This window comes from Coffea eugenioides, chromosome 4 (genome assembly GCF_003713205.1).
Source record: "Coffea eugenioides isolate CCC68of chromosome 4, Ceug_1.0, whole genome shotgun sequence".
Classification (NCBI taxonomy): Eukaryota; Viridiplantae; Streptophyta; class Magnoliopsida; order Gentianales; family Rubiaceae; genus Coffea; species Coffea eugenioides.
In genome coordinates, this window is record NC_040038.1 from 40,172,489 (window position 1) to 40,196,191 (window position 23,703).

Genomic DNA, 23,703 nt, shown 5'->3' on the forward strand with positions numbered 1-23,703 from the left:
TGGGAGGTATCTGCACTGACCCTGGTGAGTGTACTACTCACTTGTGTGTTACTATATGGCTTTGAATGTAAATTGTTTGAAGTAAATTGAATGTGACTTGATTGAAGTGAAAGTGTACTTTATCGCTCTCACTTATATGCCTTATATCATTGTTGTCATGTTATTGGAATGTTACATGAAATGTTACATGAAATGAAAGTTGAAATGAAAGTACTTTTCGATTGGACGAGTATCCAACGATTACAAATGTTATCAATGAGCTCAACCTCATTGGTAGTTGATTGAATCGAGCCGGCGAGGGCTTGGTCGTGCCAATTAATGAACCTTGGGTAAAGTTATATGGAATCTTGTAGTATGCGAGACTCTCGATTCCGGTATACTCGAGTAATACCAAAGTGCAAGTGTTTGGAGTTCGGGCCCGGTAGGGGGATGTTAGGTGGAAGGAGTGGAGGGAAAGTGGAGTCTACGGTTGGTTACTTTTCGAACATTGACGGAGAGTCAATGACGTCCGATCAAGAAATGCAAACGAGGAAAAGGCTCTTGAGAGCCATCTGTATCCTTTTATCACCATATTTGACGTGTGCCTTTGCTTATCTTACTATATTGAATGAAAGCTTGATGCTTATATGCACTTGGTTGCGTAAGTGATAGTATCTCACTGGGCAATTAGCTCACACCGTTCCTTTTGTTTTCCTTACAGGAATATGACTCTTTTTGGAATGAATCTTGATAGATGGTTACCGAATGAACTAGATGTATATTTCTTTTGTATTGTATATGAAGTGAAACCCTAAATGTATCTTTAGGGCCGTTTTCACTTTCAATTTGGCAAATCGTATATATATTAACTTTTGAAAACTTTTGTATGTCACTTTGGATTGTATTTGCTAAAGTTCAAGATGTGAATGTTTGTTCGATATTTGGTTGCGTTCTGACGGGTCGGTTACTATTCATGGCCGACTCCGAATTTTTTTTTTTTTTTTGGGTTATTTTGCCCTTTTGCCTTGTTTACGCGCGTTATAAGTTCCGGAACGCAATAGATCGCTCTAAACTGCACCGTTAGTCCTGGCGAGAGCTGGGCAGGCAATCCGCTAACCCCTTTGGTTCGCCTTAGGGGAAGGTGGGGCTGTCACACACTTACTAAAATAAAGTATTTTAAAGTAGTACCCTTCAAACTTCAATAGCTGCCTTTTTGGTTCAAGGCATGATTCAAAAGGAAAGTTTGATGCTTTATCCTTTTATTTAATATTTCATGTGCTCCACTTGTTGGAACTATCAAGACGCTTTGAACCTTTTCCCCTTTTTTAATTTTTGCTATTTAATCACTTTACGATTAATTTTTTATACAGTGACAGTATATACAATTTCACCATTAGATGAATAACACATAATTTAAATTTGAATTTAAAATTCAAAATTTACACATATGTTATGCATTCAACTGTGATAGTGTATATATTATCAGTGTATATAAAATTAACTCACAACTTTATTTGCTTTATGGATTTTTTTCCATTTGCGGAAATGGGATCAATAGTGCTGGAGTGCACATGGAGGATTTTTCTTAATTTGTTTTGTTTAGATAAAGTTGCTGGAAGAGTTAAAGGATTAGTTGTACATTCCAATGCCAACATTTAAATGCTTAGCTCCGAAGCCAATGAGCAGAGTCCTAAAAAGCATATTCATCAATATGACGGCTACCTATTCTTTTTTGTCTATTGAAAGACTTTTTCTATTTTAAGTCTTATCTGCTACTTTGCTACTATAAAAAATTCATTTCATTTCATCTCTTCCTTTCATGAGAGACTGAGTCTAACACTTTTGTATAGTACTACTTGAGCCTTTACTCATATAAGTGTACATCTTTTTGCCAATCACTATAAAAACTACCGTTGCTGAAAAAAAAAAAAAAAAAAGAGAGACTGAGTAACTTCATTGTTTTCTTGGATTTGTCTAACGGACATGAGATGAAGGATTTTTTATGGATTAAATCTTATATACATTGACAGTATATACACTATCATCATGTATATCACATGTGTGAAAGTTGGATTTCAAATTTAAATTTTATATAATTGTCATTCATCTAATACTGGCGGTATATACACTGTCGATGTAGGAAAGATTAATTCTTTTTCTATATCATGCATTTTGCTCTTGAATTGTCTGTGGTGATTTTTGGGGTGCAGAAACTATACAATGACTAAATAGGTCCAAAAAAATAAAAATGGGAGAATCAATTAGGCTAGGAAAAAGAATTCAAAGACTAAATCTGTCTGCATAGAAGTTGGAGGGTCCCAAATAATCAATCGGTCTGTCTTTGTTAAAATATATTTCAAATGTGATATTTTTAGAAATATAAGATTAATTAGGATAAATAAATAAATATAAGAAAGTGTAGATAAAATTAAATAAAAAATATATATAAATACAAGGGATAATAACAATTATTAGTACGTGTATATGTAGGATTGGTAATTTCAATTTTCCCAACATCAGTCCGTTAGTACAGTTTGTATATTTTGAGTTTCCGTACAAAAAAATTAATCCACACGTACAATCAATCAGTAGAAAGTTTCATGTAAAAGTACAAAATTTTGAGCTCTACCAAACCCACCCTAATATCAGAATTAGTCTCACATTTTGTTACCATTTACTTGTCAAATCTCAATATAATCAGTCTCATCAATATGACTTTTTTGTCACCACAAAATCACAGCCCACAATATCTTCTCAAGAATGCACTTCCCCAGTGTCACACGTTTAAAGAATGGCAATCCAGACCATCAAGCAAGATGACCAATTCCATACACGGTTCTTGAACTTGTCAACAAAATGAAATAACAAAGCACGATGGACGCACCACTATTGACAGTTTGTCTGGACGTCACAAAGTCCCCCCTCTAAAGAAGCGATATTTGCTATTCGCCACGACCATAGCATTTCAAGATTTGATTAGGTGGGAGGTCAAAATTCAAATCGTGTCTTTCATTACTTACTATTATGTGTGGATCAGTATGGCTGTCACTTTAAATGGTTTAAATTCATATGAATGTGCATTGAACTCGTCTGGTCTGACGGTGGTTCAATCTCTGTCGGTTCCCTTATGATTCAGTTGGACTCTCCTCCTCAATATAGATTAGAGTAGGAATAGGAGTAAATATACGATTGACAAAAAAAAAGTTATATTTGTTGGAAATAGAATTTTTGTAAATAGGTATAATCTTAATATAAATCTGAATTATAATTGAATTAATGTAAAACTAACAATTACGTTAAAAATATATTAATTTACATCGAAATTGTGCAAGTTTACACAATTAGTTAGAGCTGAAGAGAACCTTAACTAGAGAGGCTCCGAATCCATATTTATTGGCTTGTTCTCATTCCAATTAAAAAAAAAAAAGAAAAAAGGAAGCATCCCATTTAACTTGGCCATAGAAGAGATGTTCTTGAAGAGTTGAAAAAATCATGTGTAGCCTTGAAAAAACCAAAATACAAATTCTTCAACCTATAAATTTATTGTAGTTTTACTCGGTTTGTTTTGTCGCACGTAAACAGATATTCGTGGCCCAGTGTCATTCATTATTTCACTCTTGCAAATAATGTCAAACTAAGTGTAAAATAGTATTCCAAACCATATATATATTTTTATTTTTTTCAAATGGCAAACTAAACATGGCCAAGTGGGACATTTCCATCTTTCCAAAGCTGCAAGTTGAAAGGATATTTAATCCCAAAAGAAACCATTCGGCCAAAGGTGGGGGCTAGCAGACAATATGCTAGTTGCCAAGTAAAGATGGCTTAGAATTTCAGAAGACTCTGCGAACTTTCACTATTTCAAAGTTCAAACAACAAAAACCAACGGAAATGTATAGGCATCCTTTGTCAGGAGCAAGTCAGCCAACTTCCTTGTTCATAACAATTTTATCTCCTTCCCCAATCTTTCCTGAGAATTGGACTCAGCCCAACTCAAGATTTCTGATACTATACATTGCACAGATCCCCCTCTAATCCATTTGTTATTGTTTTTTTCTTTTTCTCCCGTAAATCAAACGTTAAAGATGATGATGACCAGGTGTCCAGAGGCCTATAGATTCTTCTGCAATCCAGTCAAAGTAATGGGGATTTTTGTAGCTTCCTTGGTGGGGTTCTTGGTTTGGTTCTCAGCAATGAGCGGCTGGCCTTCCTATGGCTTTCAATGGAGTCAGAAACCAGGGAAAGAAGGTATCTAGCTGGCTCCTGCTTTGCTATTGATTACTTCTTTTTTTTTTTTCTTGTTTGGCAGAATAAATCTCATTGATTTGTTTCTTTGATTTGCAAAGATAATCCAAAATTCAAGAGCTTGCTTGAATCTGTTTAAGTGGTTTGTCTCTTGTAGCTTTTGCATTGAACCAATGAATCTTGGAAGTTGCTGTTTTTGCTAAGTATCTCCGCGTTTGAGTAATTATTGTGAATTGGGTGCCCGTTGACCGAATTTGAGTAATTCTTATGTGGAATTATTATTACGAGGCATCATTACTAGCAAGAATTACTAGAAATTAATAAGACTTTACACTTTTTTAAGAAAATTCAAATCAACTTCAATTGCTTCTGAATTTGGCATTGTTTTGATGATTATTACATCTCCAATTGCAAAATTTATATACAATTAGAACCCTTGATCTTGTTCATTAAAACTTTCTCCAAGGTGCAAAAGCATGTTAGGTTAATGTGCAGATTTCCAAATTAGATTGACCTTACAAGAACTGACACTTTTTGGGATATAAGATCTTGGAACTTATGTCCTTTATACTGTGAGAAATTAAATTGATTAGGATACGAGTACAATTTTTGGATGCATGATTGAATGGACCAAATCAACATAGTCATTGCTAGATTAGGTACCTTCTCAAGAAAATGGGATTGATCCCATTTGAAACTATTGATTGAGAGCTCCAAAATCCAAACAATTAGTCATGAAACACTTAGATTAGAAAATCAATCGAACAAATGTGTATGCACTATGAACACATAAACAAATTTCTATGGATTAAAATCCTCCTAAGATGCATATTTCTACCGATGGAAGAATTAGTGAGATAATTAACTAGGTAGATCCTATTGTAGTACATGAAACTACCTAACTTATTATTAGGCTATTTGGTAATATATTCCATTAGGTTGTTTTGGATAGGATTAGGTGTTTATGCATATAATCGGGTAAATGCACAAAGATAGACACAGTACTATTTGGAGCGAAATTTTGATGCATTGAACAATTGAACATAGTGGAATTTAGAAAGTCAAAGGTGTCTAATCTTTGGTCTCTTATCCTCTCAGATTACTTTAAACATGTCATACTCTATTTAATTTTAGTCAGTTGTGATTAATCATTACAATATCTTATCATTTTTGTTTTTGGTAAGGTAAAATCTTCATATATACTATTTGAATGTCTCTCTCTCTCTCTCTCTCTCTTATTGGTCCCTTTTCTTTTTTGGTTTATTTTTTATTCCTAGCTAAGGCTTTGATATTTAAGGATAAGTTTCCTAAATTGATGGAGATAAGAAAGTGTGAAATAATATAATCTTTTATACTTATTTCTTCTTCATTTTTCCAATTAGTGAATTTTAGTGTCTAATGTTCTATGAAATCCTAATGAACATGGTCACCAGGATACCTAATGGTCAATATAATCCTATGTAAAATGTCTTTCTTCCTTAGCTAGAGTACTAGTCAGACTCTGACCTTCCCATCTCCTTTCCTGCACCTTCTAAAACATTTCAGGAGAAGAAAAAAACAACAACCAGTATAATGAGTGAAATTTTCATAGTTGAAACTGTATATTAAGTTATTGAGCAATATGATTTTTTTTTAAACCTACATGAACATTGGTAATGTATAATGGTTTATTGAGATTTTTCCAAAAAAAAAAAAGGGTTCATTGAGAGGCCTCATTTTTTTCAAACATGAGAATAGTTGATCTATATGTGGTTAAACAGCAAAAAACTTAAAGTTGCCATGCCGCCCATTACACCAAGTGTTCATCATATTTCATGGTCAAGAATTTAAGGAAATAACTCACGCGATCCTTCGAACTTTTGAAATATTTATGTTGGCTCCCTGAACACTGAGAAATCAAAGATTTCTTTGTTTCATTTATCAGATGTGATTGTCTAATGTTGTTTGGTGGGAATTGTTCCAAATTTTCTTCCTTTAGTTGATTAGTATTCTCTGGCTCATTGAATTGCTTCAGAAGAGGCTGTTGCCTCATGTCTGTTAGCTTCACATACAAATTGCTCTCAATGAAATATTAGAGCCATTTGCTTGACATTTGCCATCATTGTCCTCAACTATTTTTTCCATAACTCTTCTCTTTTCTTTCCACAGATGTTAATTTGGACGACATTATAGAACAGATCAGGTACATTGGAGATTCTTTTCCCCAGCCAGTCGAGGTGCCAAAGGATAAGCTTCTTGGTGGCCTTTTCCCAGAAGGATTAGATGTAAATACATGTGTAAGTAGGTATCAATCAGCCTTGTACAGAAAGGAACAAAAACACCAGCCTTCTCCCAATCTAGTCTCAAGGTTAAGAAAATATGAAGCCCTGCATAAACAATGTGGACCATTTACAGAGTCCTACAACAGAACCTTGGAATATCTCAAGTCAGGCAACCATGGCCAAGACTCCAATTCCACTGGTTGCAAGTACGTAATCTGGATTCCAATGGCTGGTTTAGGAAACAGAATGCTTAGCTTATCATCTGCTTTTCTTTATGCCCTGCTAACAAATAGAGTCCTACTTGTTGATCCAGGAAGTGGAGTTTCTGATCTTTTCTGTGAACCATTTCCTGAGGTTTCCTGGTTACTCCCCTCTAACTTCCCCCTTATTGGTAAGTTCAGTAGCGTTGATCAGAAATCTCCTGAGACTTTTGGAAACCTGTTGAGAAACAGAAGCCATGCTAATTCAACTTCATCTTCCCTGCCACCATATCTCTATCTCTATCTAGTCCATGACTATGATGATTTTGACAAGCGTATCTTTTGTGATCATGATCATACTATTCTCCAGAATATACCTTGGCTTATTGTGAAATCAAACATATATTTTGCCCCATCTCTTGTTTCAATTCCATCTTTTCAGCAAGATATTAGCGATCTATTCCCAAATTTAGGAACTGTGTTTCATTACCTGGGCCGGTATCTCTTTAATCCCACCAACTTTATTTGGGGGCTTGTCACCAGGTATTACAACATCAATTTAGCCAGGGCAGATGAAAAGATAGGCATTCAGATACGAGTACTAGACAAAGATTTTGGTCGTTTTGAGCGCGTGCTAAATCAGACTTTGGGTTGTATGCTGAGGGAGAATCTGCTACCAGAAATCAACGGGACCAAACCTGTCGTCATTCAATCTGGAAAGCTCAAGACTAAAGCTCTTCTGATTACATCTTTAAGATCTTGGTACTCCGAGGCAATAAAAAGCATGTACTGGAAACGTTCCACCGTCACAGGCGAAGTGGTTGAAGTACACCAGCCAAGCCATGAGCAGTACCAGCATACTAGAAGACGAATGCACAATATAAAAGCATGGGCAGAAATCTATCTGCTGAGCTTGACTGATAAGCTGGTCACAAGCGGAGGTTCAACTTTTGGCTATATAGCTCATAGTCTTGGAGGATTGAAGCCATGGATCCTTTACAAGCCTGAGGATCATGTAATCCCAAATCCACCATGTCAGCGGGGCGTGTCAATGGAACCTTGCATGCATGCCCCTCCATATTATGATTGCACAAGTAAAAAATGGACTGGCCCAGGTGGTAAACTTGATCCTAATGTACAGCATTGTGATGACAAATGGTGGGGTATTAAATTCATTGACAGAGAATAGGACTAGTGACCATTTTGTTAATTCCTGGAGAAATAGAAAGAAAAAATTTTCCCTTGTACACTTCAATATTTGCAGTGATATAGTCCAAATATTGTTTCTTCTTTTCTCAAAGATTGCCTGAAGGACAATGTAGTAAGCCAGTTTTACCAGAGGGCTTCATACATGGCCATTTCAGCTTAACATCTAAAACCAGGAACCACGGGCGCCATTTTGCTCCAGCATTGCAATTCCAGTTCCTGTAAAGCACTAACCAAATCTCATCAAGCAGCAAAAGCTCGAAAGCTCATTGGCAAATCTAACCAAACAGCAAAGAGCTTGAATTGTAGGGAAACTATGCTTGTAGCACCACAAACAGGATGAATGCGTAAAACGTACGATACTGGCTTTATGGGCTAACAAATACAATATCACATAACATCTCCACTATCATAAGAGCTATTCCTCGTATATTTGAGAGAAATGAAACGAGAACCTTGAGCACAATGCTATGGTAGCCATTGATGCTGTTTTATCCCTTTTTGGTCAAAGGAGACTTCAATACTTCGATACTGCTTCCAAGAGAAAGAGCCACACATTTGAGCCAAGCTGAGTGCATGGAACACTGGTTCATGGCAGCTGATGACTACCCTATTCATCTAAAACATGCTATCTAGAGGTTTCTCACCTTCTCATTGATTAAACTGATTACCCTCTGCTCATTATTCACGCAGGTGCTTCTGCACAACAGAGAGATTGAGCAAATGCCCTGTCCCTAGCCCTACAGAAGTTGCGCTAGAGGATATTTGTTATTAAGCATAACTGATTCCACAACTGAATCCAAACAGCTTCACCAAGAAATATATGTTATACGAAGACAACTTGGAGATGAATGTATACACAAAACATTTACTCTGCAATAAACCGCAAAGATCCATTACACAAGTTGAAAAGCATAATCAAACAGTGATGTTCAAAGCCTGATATCATTGCTGAACTTAGTATCAGATAGTCACAATGACATTTAGATCGGTAAAGCCACCTTTAGAAACTCCATCAAACTCTGAAATGCCTTAGTTTTTCCTCCCCTCACACAAGATAATGTGGTATCCATGTCTGCAATACGTGCAAGATAAGTTTCAGATGATTTTGAAGACATAAAGTCAGATTCACAAGGGTAAGAAAGGAAACCATGAAAATTCAAACTCACGTTGATTTGAACGGTGCACTTGTAGCTCCAATAGTTGTGCTGAAAGCAACATCCTGAAACGGACCAGCCATTTTACCACGTGGAAACCATCCTAGATCCCCGCCTTTTTTACCAGATGGACATTCTGAATATTCTGCTGCTAGCTGAAGAATTCAAAGGAAAGTGAATGATTTTGTCCAATATTTTTAAGTTCTCCAAATTTGATGCAATTGATTAGAAATGATAGATATAAGTTACTTGCTGGGAAGAAAACACTAACACTTTGTCATCAGTTTCAATATAATCTCTTTTGCTTGCAGTGTACAGACTACAGAGAACTATTTATTTATTTATTTTTTGCTTTGCAGGACAGAAGGCTCACAGGGCAAAGATACGAGTTTCCCCAACAATTATGAATGAAAGCATACAACACATACGAGATGTGAATAATTTCACCTTAGCAAACTCAGCAGGGGGAACCTTTTCTCCATTGTTGAGCCAGCCATCTTGCAGTTTCTTGTAGGCTTCATTGATCTTCCCTTGCTTCTCACATAAGATATGCCTAGCTGGTAGAAAAAGAAAAAGAGCAACAAATAAGTCATGATACCTAAAATTCAATGCATGCAGCCATTGAAAGCACAAAAATATGTGAAAATGTGGCAAGGTGAAGGATAGACCTTTAACATACGTGCAAGTCCCAAGGCCATCAGATTTTCCAGCTTTTCCTTTGCCCTTGGAAGCACCATCATCACTCCCGCCAGCAGCCTGTTTGCCTTTGCCCTTTCCTGAATCTTTAGGCTTGGAATCCTTACCCATAACTGGATATGATACTAGATGTTACAGGAAGGAATACATAGTTTTAAAGTACATCAATATGATTTTAGAATAGCCAATGAAATACCACAAATGTCAGCGACAAATATGAATTCAGGTAAAACAAAATAGATAATCATCTTCTTGAATTATCTGCATTTATTCATATACAGTTGACGAAAGTAACATGGAAGCACAAAACTAGAAACTTAAAATCTTAAATATACATCTGTCCATGGAAGTTAGTATCCGAGGCCATGGAAGCAATATTCCCAACATACAATTTTATGCATTAAAAGTCCAGATAGACTTCCACTCAAAATATGATTATGGTGAGCTGGAAAATCATAAGTCCTATAAAAGCAAAAGAAAATTTAACAAATTTTTTTTTTTTAAAAAAAAAGACAAGAAAGCAAGCAAATTTTGCCCTTGCTAACAAATGCACCCGAAAAGATGTGTACAAAAAGGGCTACACTCAAAGCTTATTTCAACCCAAAGAGGAAAGAACCAAAAACAAAAAAAGACAAGAAAGTAAGCCAAAGTTGCTCTTTCTAATTATGCACCCACAAAAATCTGTATAAAAATGGCTATACATATATTTCACACTTCTCAAACTACTACAAAATTTCATCAGCTAAACCATACCTAATCCTGGTAATAAATACTTGAAACCAAAATATAACTCATGTTAATTTACTAAATCTTGAAACAATAAAATTCAAACAAATAATACTTCTACCACAACAATTTTAATTACTACGTAAAAAATTGTTAAAATAACTAACGTTTGGCGAGTTTCCATTGATCCTAATACATAATAAGTAATTCTATGTTTAATTTTTCCATCTTCAAGTTGTCCTATATTAAGCCATGACAAGCTATCCGATTATCCAAATTTCTTCCCACCATAATATGAAAATTCAAGAGCAGAAAGAAAAAAACAACCCAAATCAACAAAAGAGTAGATTTACACTAGAATTACTTTGGAACATCAAAATATGGACTTTTGAGAAATGGGTTTCAGGAATTTTACCTTAAGAGTTTAATTTTTTTCCTTTCTAGTTATGAACGGATGAGAACCGAAGAGCAGCTGAGACTGCGAAGGGAAGGCTATGTCAGCAGCTACTGAGAATTGACCTTTTTTCTGCTTATCTAATGCCATTTAAAGGGGTAAATTTACAAATCTTCCCCAATATTTGTGAAAATCTCACCTAGCACCAACCAGCTTTTCATGATTACAATTATCTCCCCCGTATTGTGGTTTTCTTGACATATTCGCCCTGCAGTTGGTTTGTTGTTAAAACTTGATCATCAAGCCAAATTCACCTTTTCCATGATATAAAGAAGGAAATAAAAATTATTTACAAAAGAAAAAAATTGTGAGAAAAGTGTATTTAAATAGTATAGTAGACAATACACATAGGAATTCTTCCACCGAAATTCCTAGCTAGAGATTAACAGTTTTTTTTAATTGTAACCAACAATTTGAATTAATAAGTGATATACATGAAATGCGTATATCTTGCCCATTTTCTAAATAAATGTAATTTTTTGAGTTAATAAGTGGGATATATGATGATTTGTCCACTTTATCTCTCTAATGGTATCATTAATATATATTGTCCATTTTGTAAACAGAATGCTATCCGATATACGATCTTCTATAGATACAATGTTATATAAAAATATTCATCTCAGATTCATTTTCTGTAAATAGAATGCTCTCCAAATTCTTTCGTTCATTTTTTTATATAAGAAAGAAATTATCATTTTAGGTGAAAAAGCTCTTGTATTGGAAGTTCAGGCCCTATTACTAGTGTTGTTGAAAGTCACGATAGGTGTGTATAATTCATTTATCATACCAAAAAGGATAACCTAGTAAACCAAGCACGTACAATTTGTTTAATTTAAGAGAAGTTTTCTCTATTTTTATTTTATTTCCCTTTGCCTCTTGGAAAGGTTTTCTCTTTTGTTTTTCCCCACAACAAAAGCTTGTTTCATAATTGGGATATCCACAGAGTGTTTCATTTTTAGACTGAAAAGTGACGGGAAACCCTTCCAAGTTGTTTCATTCCTTTATCAAACTAAATCAGAATAATGTGATTCGCAAAGGGCAAAGAACTTCTTTAATCATTTGAGAAGCATCTCCAACCGCAAGCAAATCTTGTACTACAAAAAATAGAAGATCTGCCCATCTTCCTCTTTCCAAGCTATTCTCTCATCATTACTTCATCAACTTCCATTGAGAAAAGTTGCATGCAGGCCAATTGACTGGCCAATAAAGCTCATAGGAAGCTATAACCATATGGGGACTCGTAGTACTATCTTTTTACTTTAATTCAATATTCAAAGCAAAAAAACTACCAAGAATCTACATTTTCAGGTATGCCAAGACCTTTTAGTATTAAGTAACCCGATTTCAATCTCAGCAATCCCCTGATGCAGAAGCCAGCAAGATTAAGAATGAATATCTTGGCAACCCAAAGAGCTTATAAATGGACCCTCAAAATTTTTTCAAGGAAAAAGCCTTTTTGATTCAACTTGTAGCTGATTTGCTAAGAGCTAACCCAACCAGCTGCAAGAGAGCACGCGAGCTCTACATGTAGGCATGGCCACGGTTTCGGAATCGCCGGTTCTGGTTCTTCAAAGAGGTAGAACCAGAACCGCACCATCTAAGATGGTTCTGGTTCTGGTTCTGGTTCCTTATAGTTCTGATTTCGATTTCTTATGGTTCTGGTTCTGGTTCCGTATGGTTGTATACAATTTTATTTAATTCCTTATCCTTACCAATTTTAATACGAATATAACAATATATTTAAATTTTCAAATAGAATGTAAAAAAACAAATACAAAATAAAGATCATATTTTAATTTTATTTTTATTCTACAAAGTACGAAATAATAAATAGATAATACAAATTTTATGAAAAGTACGTTACATTGTCAAATTAAAAAATACATTACACTATCAAATGATAATCATTTTAAATGGAAACGAAAATACATGATTTTTTCTTTGAAATTGAGATGAAATATCAAAACAAACATTAATTATTTAATCATCTTCATTGCTTGCGACGACACTAGAATCAGTTGTATAATTGAATTCTTCTTCTTCATCTTTTTCCATTTCTTGTTGTCTATATTTTGCTCTAGTTCAATCATCCATGCATGTTTGAATTTCTAGTGATTCTAGGCTTAATCTCGATCTTATCTCATCCAAAATGCTTCCACCCGCACTAAAAGCTTGTTCCACCGCTACTAGTGATGTTGGAGGTGCTAAAATTTGCTTAGCAATAAGGGAGAGGATAGGATAATTCTTTGATTTTCGCTACCACCAGTCAAGGACTTTAAACTGTTTAGTTAAGCTGCTATCATCATGCTCAAACTTGGTAGCTAGATATGACTCAAGTTCCATATTAGTATTAAGTGAACCCTTTTGTTGTATCGACCTTTCAAGAAGTATTCTATCACCAATTTTGACAGCCCTTTTAAGACTATTATCAGTGTTACTAGAGGGTTCCAAAATACTAGTAGGAAATTGTTCACCATAAGTAATAAAAAATTCATTATATAAAGAACAAATAAGCTCTTTAACTTCAAACACTTTTTTATTAACATCGTGGGCATAATTTTCACTACCATATATTTGTTCATAATATGATGACAACTATTCATGCAAACCATCTAATCTAAAACGAGGATAAAAAACAGAAGCAGCTAAATATATATGTGGAATATGTTCATAATAATTAGTCCATTTCGTAAACATTTCCCTAATAGGTTGTTTTAGAAAATCATCATTTTTAGCTTCATTTAGACAACCAACAATATTACACGCCTCGGTAAGGAATAAATGAGTGGTAGGATAATATACACCGGACAAAGTATAAGTAGCATCATTAAAGACTGATAAAATTTCTAAAATTTTATTACAAACAATCCAATTATTTTCATGCAACATTTTTTCGATCATGTTAGTTGCAAAAAATGCACATAATAATTCACTATAATTGTGTGATTCTTTGAGTAATTCCAATGTTGAATTCCAACGAGTAGGAACATCTCTTGAAAATCTTTTTGGATTTTTTCCATTGGGCATACAAAAAGTGCTCCACTCTTTCATTAATTTAGGGTGTGCCCATAAAGAAGAAATTGCTTTTCTAATGGGTTTTATACGATTTTCAAGTGCTCGTAAAACCATTTTGTACGGCTAAATTTAAAGTATGGCATGCACATCTAATATGAAAAAATTTACCACCTAATTCGGGTTGGCAAAGATCTCGCAACTCTCCAATAGAAGCGGTATTTGCGGATACATTATCAAAACCAATTGAAATTTTTTTTTTACATAAACCATATTCTCCCAAAATAATACTAATCATTTTAAAAATATTTAGACCATTGTGAGATTCATCAAAAATACGAAAAGCTAGCACTCTTTTTTGTATATTCCACTCATTATCAATCCAATGACAAGTTATGGCCATATAAGAATGTACTTGCCAATGGTCACTCCAAATATCGAAACATATAGATACACGACTATCTAAATTTGAGAATAATTGAATTAACTCTTTTTTCCCTTGATTATAAATATTTTTTAAGTGTTCGTCTAAGAGTGGTTCTAGAAACATTTTTAAATTGTGGATTTAAAGCATTTTGACAATATTTCTTAAAACCCAACTTTTCACCAAAACTAAAAGATAAATGTTCAATAGCTATCATTTTTGCTAATTCATTCCTATGTCTTTCTTCACTAAATCAAAATAGAGAAAGGTTAGAAGTAGCAAACCCAGTAATTTGTGTTTGTTTGTTGTCGATGCCAAATTCTTGGGGATGAAACTTTCTCAAATGCTTGTGATACTTTCCATAGCCATCTCCCACTTTGTATTGATAACTTTTTTGACAATAATTGCACTTTTCTTGACTTTGCCATTAACGTCAACTTCTTTGTTGAAGTGCTTTGTGAAGATTTTGGATTTAGGAGTTTTGCTTCCACTTCTTTCCTCGGTTTCAATTGTTTGATCTTTAAGGATGGTTGTCATGTGTTGACTTTCTTGAGTTGGACAATCATCAATGTTGAAGATTTCATTTGAAGGAATATTGCAAAAAATATTGTTTTGCTTGCTTGATTTTGAAGATGAGCTACTACCATCAAAACTTGCCATTTGATAGCAAATAAGCAAAAAAAAATTGTAAGTAATAATTTAATACTTACAAGTTATGATGATAGATATTAGATTAATAGAAAGAATTAAGTAATTAGTAAAATATATAGAAAGTGAAAGGGAGCAAAATAGAATAAAAGTGAAAAAATTAGGGAGTAGATGAAGAAATTAAAAGTAGTTTAGAGATGGAAGGGAGAAGACTAATTTTGGTGTAGTAGAAAATGAAATTTCAAGTCCTATTTATAGGACAAAATGAAATTGGAAATTTGGAACGTTGTAATTCAAAAGTTGAAACTTGGAAATGGAAATGGAAATTGGAACGTTGTAATCAGCAAGGGCCAACGGCTATTAATTTTCAGATGGGGCCAACGGCTATTAATTGGAATTTGGAACATTGGAACTTGGAAATGGAATTGCATTTTGCTATCAGACTATCAGTGAGCTTTTGTCCAAGTCAGTCAGGCTAGTCAGCAATTAAATAAAAAAATAAACGATGGTGGGCTTTCAGTCCAAGACTCCAAGCAACCAAGTTTTATACCATTTATGGGCTTTTAGTTTTATGGACTTTTAGTTTCAAACCAATAGCTTTTAATTTGACCTTTTAAACTTTCTTAAAATTCATAAAAAAGAAAGTTCATAAAATTTAAACTTTCTTAAAACCTATTAAACACAACTATTTTTTTTCGAATTATCTCACTACTTATATTAATTATTTTTTAACGGTTCTGGAACCGACGGTTCTGATTCTATTTTTTAAAGAACCAGAACCGAAACCTTTATCCAAGGTTCTACCACGGTTCTAGTTCCGGTTCTGGTCCGGTTCCAAATGGAACCATGACCATGCCTATCTACATGGACGTGTAGAGTCTTCAGTTATGCTAGGTTTTGAGTATCCTAGAGTTATGAAAACAGATTTAACAGATTTGTAATTACATTAGTTTACCTTAAACCAGTTCAAGAACTCAACAGCATAATCCAGGGAATGACAAGAAGCTAAATCCCATGTACAAAGGACCAAAGTTCTACTGTACAAAAGCTTAGGCCTCCAACAATCAGATTATGTAGACCAGAAGCTGAAAGTTGGGAGAGAGGAAACGAAAGATGATTCCAGGCAAAAAAATACGACTTCCACCAGTATTTCAATTCCGTATTGCCACAAAATTTGATTCACAGAAAGGAAACTAATAAACAAATGCTCTTGGCTTTAGATGGTCATACTATTTACACTTCTTTAGAATATAAAAAAGATGCGAATTGAAGAACAATTTTGTAGCGGAGCAGCGCTACTTCCAGCTTCTCAGAGCTAATGAGGAATCAAAAGCTTAGTTTCTACTGACATCTTTAATCTTGCGTGGGCAACTCAAACAGACGGGTACTATTGGTTTAGATGGAAGGTAAGGGAATAAAATTCCTCGCTTCTTGTGTTTGTTTTGAAGGATTTGAACTTGTCCTGCCAGCGCTTACCTCTTTCCTTATGCATCGTTCTTGTGGAGCGTGTTATCCAGCAAATAAGCCATCACCCCCACAACAAAAGCTTCCGATAGAAAGGGACATTGACCATGTCATTAACCTGCAGAGCATGGAAGAACATAGCCTTTCTCTTGCAAGCTTTATATTTTGACTACAATTTATCAAAAATTTAAACATTCTAAATTAACTACAAAAGGAATTCAAAAATATCTCAAAAAGGCATTCTGTAGTGAATATCAACTATGTACCCATCTTCTGCTGCTGTGAACCAGACCATATCATCAGATAGCTGTGTTGTCATTGAAATGCCAGGACACAGACAAGCCCAAGAAGATTGAGAAGCCTAGTATGGACTTGATTCTGGAGCTGTTCAGGTTGCAGAACTGAAGAAAACTTACTGCTGAACCTGCAAAAAAGTGGTGAACAAGAATCCATTACAAAATCAGCATCTAAGAATGTAGTCCTAGCTTGCCACAGGTTAGTACAGACACACCCACATAAGCAAAGAAAATGCAGTACAGAGCAGGTGCAGGAATTGAAGCAATGTCTGCTCCAAATTTTCCTGCAAGTCATTCTAATTTTGTTGCAAAAATGCATTCACGAAGGGGTAAACTAAATTTTGCAAATTCAGATGCCAAAACAAACCTAAAATAGAAAACAAAAGCATGAATTCAGAAGAAATCTGAACCACTCTTCGACTTCCAACACAATTCAACGCTAGTAAGCCAGCATTCTCACTGAGTAAGCCAAATAATCCAGTTTCATCCATAAGACATCTGCTCAATTAAATATTGCTGCAGACAACTAGCAGAAATGAACACTGCTTAGACTGAGACAGAAGATCCATTTTCAGTCCCAAACACTCCAGACCATAAGATGCCAATACCCTAAAATTTAGGAAAACATGGTGAAAGAATGAATAAAGCTAAACCCGGAAAAAAAATGCAATTTAGACATTCTAGAATAAACAGAGAGAATTCATATGAGAAGGAACATATGATCAGATGCCATAATCCTAAGAGTTTTTGTTAAAAGATGAATACAAGAGTAATCTTTTTTCTTATTCCTTTTGCTTCTAGTTTTGGTTCATAAGAAACTAAATTGACAGCAAGGAAGAGATGCCAGGAACTGAAGTACAATTCCAGAAAAAGATGAATCACGCTTTCTATTACCTTGCTCAACTCTAAAAATCTCAGATGTACTGGGCAGCCTTTATCAGATATGTATGATTGAAAACCACAATCACAATGTAGGCCATTTCAGAAAGCTAAGAATATAGATCTTATAAAACTGGAAAAGGAATCCATACAATGAGCTTTTCTTTGTTCTAACTGATTAGCACTCAAGTAGATCTCCTGTTCTTGAGCAAAAGTTTATTTTGTCAAACAAAAACCAAAATTGCAAAGGCATCAGCAGTACCTCCTACAGTGATCCGAACTACTGGTGGCATTAAGCCACAGGAAAGTTCAGGAGCAGGAAATTTTCGACGTGGGCCTTTGCGTGAAGTTCCTACTGGAAACGACAAGACAGAACACATTTTGAGCTGCATTTTTCTTTCATATCTGCTGTCTTTTCCTGCAGCCTACCAGTGCATTTATTGGAGTGTCTAGATATGCTGGTGCAACATATAGGCCACCATCCATTCTCAGCAGGGGTGTCAGTTGGCAGGTAAAGTAGCAATTTGAATTTCCTCTTATTTGCAATGTAAACCAGATAACACAACTTCTTGTTTTTACTTGAACTCTTCCCAAACATGACATCTTTGCAAGCTCTCTGTTGAGCAGGCTGCTTGAGTACCACTCTTAACATGCATATATATCTCACATCAGAGAATTGTATGTACAATTTGTGGTAGCTGAACCACATTACCCCTTAAAGAGAAAAGTAAAGAAAAGGTAAAGATAGGAACTTCAATTTATGGGAGCTGAACATATTCAGCTCCAAAGATGAAAGACAGACAGGGTGGTGGATACATCATTGCACTTCATTCTTATGTGACAAATTCACCATCTTTTCGAGCAACAATTGTTTGTTTATACTCATACAACTGTAGAACTACCCTATGAAGAATGTTCTTCGACTTCTGAAAACAATGTTCGAGTCTGTTACAGAAGCTAATTTCCATCATTTATCCAGATTAAAGGCAAAAATCCATTTTCTCCAGTAAAAGAACTTAATTAGTATTTAAGTGCATATGATAAAAGAGTAATAAAAGGAGGAGGTAAGATTCCAAAAATAGAACTAGAAATGATCATAGGAGAAGCAATCAGCAGCAAACGCATGATAGAATAATATGTATAAAAATGGCTATACAAATACTGTACACTTCTCAAACTACTAGAAAATTTCATCAGTTAATCCATACCTAACCCTGGTAATAAATACTTGATATAACTCATGTAAAGTTACTAAATCTTGGAACAATAAAATTCGAACAAATAATACTTCTACCACAACAATTTAAGTTACTACGTACAAATTTTTAAAACAAGTATGTCGACTATCCATTAACCCTCATCAGCAACAAAGTAATTCTATGTTGAAATTTGGCATCTTCTAATATGAAAGTTCACAAGCAGGACGAACAAAAGCCAAATGAATAAAGACCAGATTTACTCTAGAATTAATAAAGAACAATCAAAAAATGAAATTTTAAGAGAAGCGTTTCCGGAATTTTACCTTAGAATTTGAAGTTTTTTCTTGTGATGAACATTGAACAGACTAGAACTGAAGCACAGCCGAGAAGACTGCAAAGGGGAGGCTCTGCCTGTGTCAGCAGCTATTGAAAATTTGCATTTTTTTGGGAAATTCCACATAGCCGTTTTAGGCCCTTAAAAGGGATAAATTGAAAAAGCATCCCTAAGGTTTTTGACAATTCCACATAGCCCCGCCCAAGTTTTCATGATCACACCTATCTCCCTTATGATAGTTATATTGTAGTTTTCTCCACATATTCACTGTGTCAGTTGATTTGATGCTAAAAAATTGATTTCTAAACCACATGATGAATTTCACTTGTAAATTTACCCTTTCCACTATATATATACTAGAGCATTTTTGGTTGTGCCAATGCCCAAGATATTGTGTAAAAAATATTGAAATGTGTTTTTTTAACAGGAAAGAACCAAAGCTGAATATCTTCAGGTATAGTGAGCTATATGAGGATGCAAACAAAAGAAAATTATAGAACGAAAGGCAAATATTCCAACGTAGAAAGGGATCTTCTCGTTGTATCTATAGCTTTATCAATTTCATTGCTCCTTACCCATCCCTCTGTGAATATCTCCCAAGTTTTATAATTTCGACATCCACCTCTGTTCAATGAACAGATAAATAATGATTCAGCTTTCTTCATCATGCCATTCCTCATGTATGCGCCTAGAACAATGTTTGGCACCCTAATATCAAATGTCCTACACTGTGACTCCCACTCAAGAAATATATTTTCAGCTTCTTTAATATCACCAAGTTTCACCAAACATGAGAAGATGCACATGTAGTTCGCACATGTGATTCTGCCCTTTACCCCTTTGCTAGCTTTCCAGAGCCGCACAACTTCATCCTTCCTGTTGAAAGAGGTATAGATTGTTGACAAAAATAGATAACCAAGGCGATTACAGCTAGATAGTTTATTTTCTGCCTCTCTCAGTGCCCAAAAAGCCTAGTTAACTACTCCTGATTTTTGGTAAATATTTGCCAAAGTAGATAAAGAGCTCCATCCCATCACAACATTTTTGTCATGTATCATTTCTTTGTAAACCTCCTCAGCTGATCCAACACCCGACAGCTCTGTACACGTATTCATCCAAAGGTTGTACGATAGGACATTTCTTGGTAATCGATTTTGTTTCATCTGCACAATGACAACGAGCACTTTCTTATGTTGAGATGTTGCTATGTAAAGCTTCATCATCTCATTAAATGGATGAGGATTTACAATTAGCCCCAAACTGTTCATCTTCTGCATCAAAGCCTCAGCCTTGTCAGTGGACCTTTCTTTAATATAAGAGTGAAGAATATGGAGACAGGCGGCTTTCTTAGAAATAGTGTCAGGCAAAGTTTCAAAATACTCCTGCTTCCCCTATAGTGTGCACTTTAATTGTCAATTCCAATCTCATTGCATGATCAGCAGTAGACATTCGAGATCTTTCTTTAGCCTCCATCCATGTGAATATCTGTAAAAGAATAAAAAACCAAACAACAGTGCTTCCTGCATCGAATTTCTAACATAAACCCCACAATAGGGTAAAAGAGAAATATACATAGCCTGTCTCTTGCACTTGTACTCTCACATTAACATGAAAACCAGAGTAAATGTATAGCACCAGTGCTACTACAACCACCAAAAATCACCTCTCAAACAAGTTTTTTTAGAGAAACTACCACATATTCTGTAATGTTTAATTGGGTGTAATAGTATTCATAGAAAAGATTATGCATCACTTACTGTATTCAGAATATGTGAATGCATAAAATAGCAAACATGTTGTGATTTTAAGATTTGAGAGTTTTGTGGAACCTGGAACGCTGCCTTTAGAAATAGCTTTGAGGAATTAATATTCTACACCTTTAAGGCAGCTACAACAAATCCTAGAAGCTCAATATTAGGATTATCTGTTTTAAATTTGGTTTCTTCTATCAGCTGCCTAACTTTTGTGCATAATAGCATCAACATGGGGTAAAACCTTAATATGTAAGACTCATTCTAATGCTTTTTCATAAGGCTGGAACACACTTCAGATTGAGAATTTAACTTGTTTTAGGTTGGTTATCTCTATTCAGTAAGTAGTAACAACCCTTCCTTGGTAATTAGTTGTACTATATTATTAATAGGAAAAGAAAAGGCAAGAAACTGAAGGACTGAAGAGAGAGACGTGAAATTTAAGCAACTGCTTACTGCAAATGTGTGGATGCTAAATCAGAGGTTTCTCTGCACCAATTGTTTCAAACTGCAATTAACCCCCTGAAGAAATTTAACAACCAAAATAAAAAATAGATAGATTATCCAGTCTCTTTAATACTGGTAGGGCAAAAAATTAGACAAAGAAAAGGAGTAGTTACCCTTAGCACGAAAGGTTGCAGAGAAGAAGGTAGAAGAAGCATGAAGTTTTTTTGACTGGTATTTTTGTTCCTAATATAAGGGCACACACTTTACTTCATTCTTGATATTTTGCCAATTGGTCAACAATAAGGAAAGCAAAACGACATACCTATATCCCTAGCAATGGTATTAGCCATGATGAAGAGAGTGGATACAGATGCAAAATTGATAAGTTGTCAGAGTTTTTTCTTTTGACTCTTGATAATTTACCAACCGGGAAATGAAAATGAATACAAAAGGACAAACCACAATCCCATAGTTGGGATATGATAAAGAGTACAGAAGTAAAAAAAAATAAATTTGGATGGACAGCCATAATTTAGGGTAAAAATCATTAAATTATTGACCGAGTGCTCGAGGAATTCAAGCGGTACTTTTCTTGGTCTGAACCAGAAAGAAAATGTTCTTGGTCTGAAACAAAAGAATGGAAAACAGAGAAAAAGAGAGGAAGCAAGAGGAAAACAATGGTTGGGGAATAAAAAGGAATAGAAGAGGACAAACCACAAAATCCGATGAGCAGCCGTAATTTGGTGAAGACAATTTTCAAATTGTTGACCAAATATTGGAGGAATTCAATTGGCACTTTTCTTTGTCTATAAACCAGAAAAGTAAAACGAAGGAGAAAGTAAGGGGAAAGAGAGAGAAAGCATGAGATTGTTGACCAAGTGGGCAGAAGAGTTGAATTCATGCTTTTCTTTGTTTGTTTTGGAAGAACACCTAGCAGGTAGACAACCCATTTTTGGCCACTGTCTCTAAAAGCTGTTCAGCTACTCGTCTGCTGCTCTTTTTCCACCGAAGAGAAGAGGAGCAGTGGAAGAAACGGGAAACAATGAAAAGGACATGAGGATGATTTGACCCAACATGCCGGAAATAACCCTTAACAGTGATCTACTGTTTTGAGGTGATGTTATGTCTGGTAGGACAAAGTTGTAATTAGATGATAAAAGACGTATGACCCTTAACAGTAGTTCACTATTCAGCCTAGAAGTTAAAATTTGGAGGGCATTTTTGGCAGAAGAGATCTACTACAATTGGCTTCCTCTCCAAAAGCAGCCACGTGGATCAACGTGGGAGAAGAATACTTAGGTTTTTATATATATGTAAGATGCATAAAATAGCAAACATGTTGTGGTTTTAAGATTTGAGAGTTTTGTGGAACCTGGAACGCTGCCTTTAGAAATAGCTTTGAGGAATTAATATTCTATACCTTTAAGACAGCTACAACAAATCCTAGAAGCTCAATATTAGGATTATCTGTTTTAAATTTGATTTCTTCTATAGGCTGCCTAACTTTTGTGCATAATAGCTTCAACATGGGGTAAAACCTTACTATGTAAGACTCATTCTAATGCTTTTTCATAAAGCTGGAGCTTAAAGTTACACTTCACATTGAGAATTTAACTTGTTTTAGCTTGGTTATATCTATTCATTAAGTAGTAACAACCCTTCCTTGGTAATTAGTTGTACTATATTATTAATAGGAAAAGAAAAGGCAAGAAACTGAAAGACTGAAGAGAGAGACACGAAATTTAAGCAACTGCTTACTGCAAATGTGTGGATGCTAAATCAGAGGTTTCTCTGCACCAATTGTTTCAAACTGCAATTAACCCCCTGAAGAAATTTAACAACCAAAATAAAAAATAGACAGATTATCCAGTCTCTTTAATACTGTTAGGGCAAAAAATTAGACAAAGAAAAGGAGTAGTTACCTTTAGCACGAAAGGTTGCAGAGAAGAAGGTAGAAGAAGTATGAAGTTTTTTTGATTGGTATTTCTGTTCCTAATATAAGGGCACACACTTTACTTCATTCTTGATATTTTGCCAATTGGTCAACAATAAGGAAAGCAAAACGACATACCTATATCCCTAGCAATGGTATTAGCCATGATGAAGAGAGTGGATACAGATGCAAACTTGATAAGTTGTCAGAGATTTTTCTTTTGACTCTTGATAATTTACCAACCGGGAAATAAAAATGAATACAAAAGGACAAACAACAATCCCATAGTTGGGATATGATAAAGAGTACAGAAGTAAAAAAATAAATTTGGATGGATAGCCATAATTTAGGGTAAAAATCATTAAATTGTTGACCGAGTGCTGGAGGAA

The 23,703-nt window shown here is 34.9% G+C and overlaps 2 protein-coding genes and 2 pseudogenes across 3 annotated transcripts; 1 reads left to right on the forward strand and 3 right to left on the reverse strand.

Annotated features, from left to right (window-relative positions):
- Positions 1–3,781: 3,781 nt before the first annotated feature.
- Positions 3,782–8,033, forward strand: LOC113767799 (galactoside 2-alpha-L-fucosyltransferase-like). The gene is made up of 2 exons (XM_027311997.1): positions 3,782–4,227; positions 6,373–8,033. Exons 1-2 carry the CDS (start codon positions 4,065–4,067, stop codon positions 7,872–7,874), a joined length of 1,665 nt encoding a protein of 554 aa, XP_027167798.1. The 5' UTR covers positions 3,782–4,064; the 3' UTR covers positions 7,875–8,033.
- A 622-nt stretch (positions 8,034–8,655) lies between these two features.
- Positions 8,656–10,973, reverse strand: LOC113767801 (peptidyl-prolyl cis-trans isomerase NIMA-interacting 4). Of its 2 annotated transcripts, none has more exons than XM_027311999.1 (5): positions 10,886–10,973; positions 9,717–9,869; positions 9,496–9,605; positions 9,061–9,203; positions 8,656–8,966 (listed from the first exon to the last, which is right to left on the reverse strand). In XM_027311999.1, the coding sequence occupies exons 2-5, from the start codon at positions 9,853–9,855 to the stop codon at positions 8,924–8,926; spliced, it is 435 nt and encodes a 144-aa protein (XP_027167800.1). In that variant the 5' UTR covers positions 9,856–9,869; positions 10,886–10,973; the 3' UTR covers positions 8,656–8,923. The 2 variants fall into 2 exon arrangements, with proteins under 2 accessions (XP_027167800.1, XP_027167799.1); XM_027311998.1 differs by having other exon boundaries at positions 9,717–9,857; positions 10,886–10,967.
- Positions 10,974–16,143: 5,170 nt separating this feature from the next.
- LOC113768552 lies at positions 16,144–17,576 on the reverse strand (annotated as a pseudogene).
- Positions 17,577–19,674: 2,098 nt separating this feature from the next.
- Positions 19,675–22,909, reverse strand: LOC113769346 (annotated as a pseudogene).
- Between the last annotated feature and the right edge of the window lie 794 nt (positions 22,910–23,703).

What these genes read in the sequence shown, in the direction of transcription:
- LOC113767799 (XM_027311997.1), top strand. Translation starts at nt 4,065, where the DNA reads ATGATGATGACCAGGTGTCCAGAGGCCTATAGATTCTTCTGCAATCCA. An exon ending in TCAGAAACCAGGGAAAGAAG is followed by an intron (nt 4,228 to 6,372) that starts GTATCTAGCTGG and finishes TTCTTTCCACAG; the next exon opens with ATGTTAATTTGGACGACATT.
- LOC113767801 (XM_027311999.1), bottom strand. Translation starts at nt 9,855, where the DNA reads ATGGGTAAGGATTCCAAGCCTAAAGATTCAGGAAAGGGCAAAGGCAAA. An exon ending in CCCCTGCTGAGTTTGCTAAG is followed by an intron (nt 9,204 to 9,495) that starts GTGAAATTATTC and finishes TGAATTCTTCAG; the next exon opens with CTAGCAGCAGAATATTCAGA. An exon ending in AGTGCACCGTTCAAATCAAC is followed by an intron (nt 8,967 to 9,060) that starts GTGAGTTTGAAT and finishes CACGTATTGCAG; the next exon opens with ACATGGATACCACATTATCT.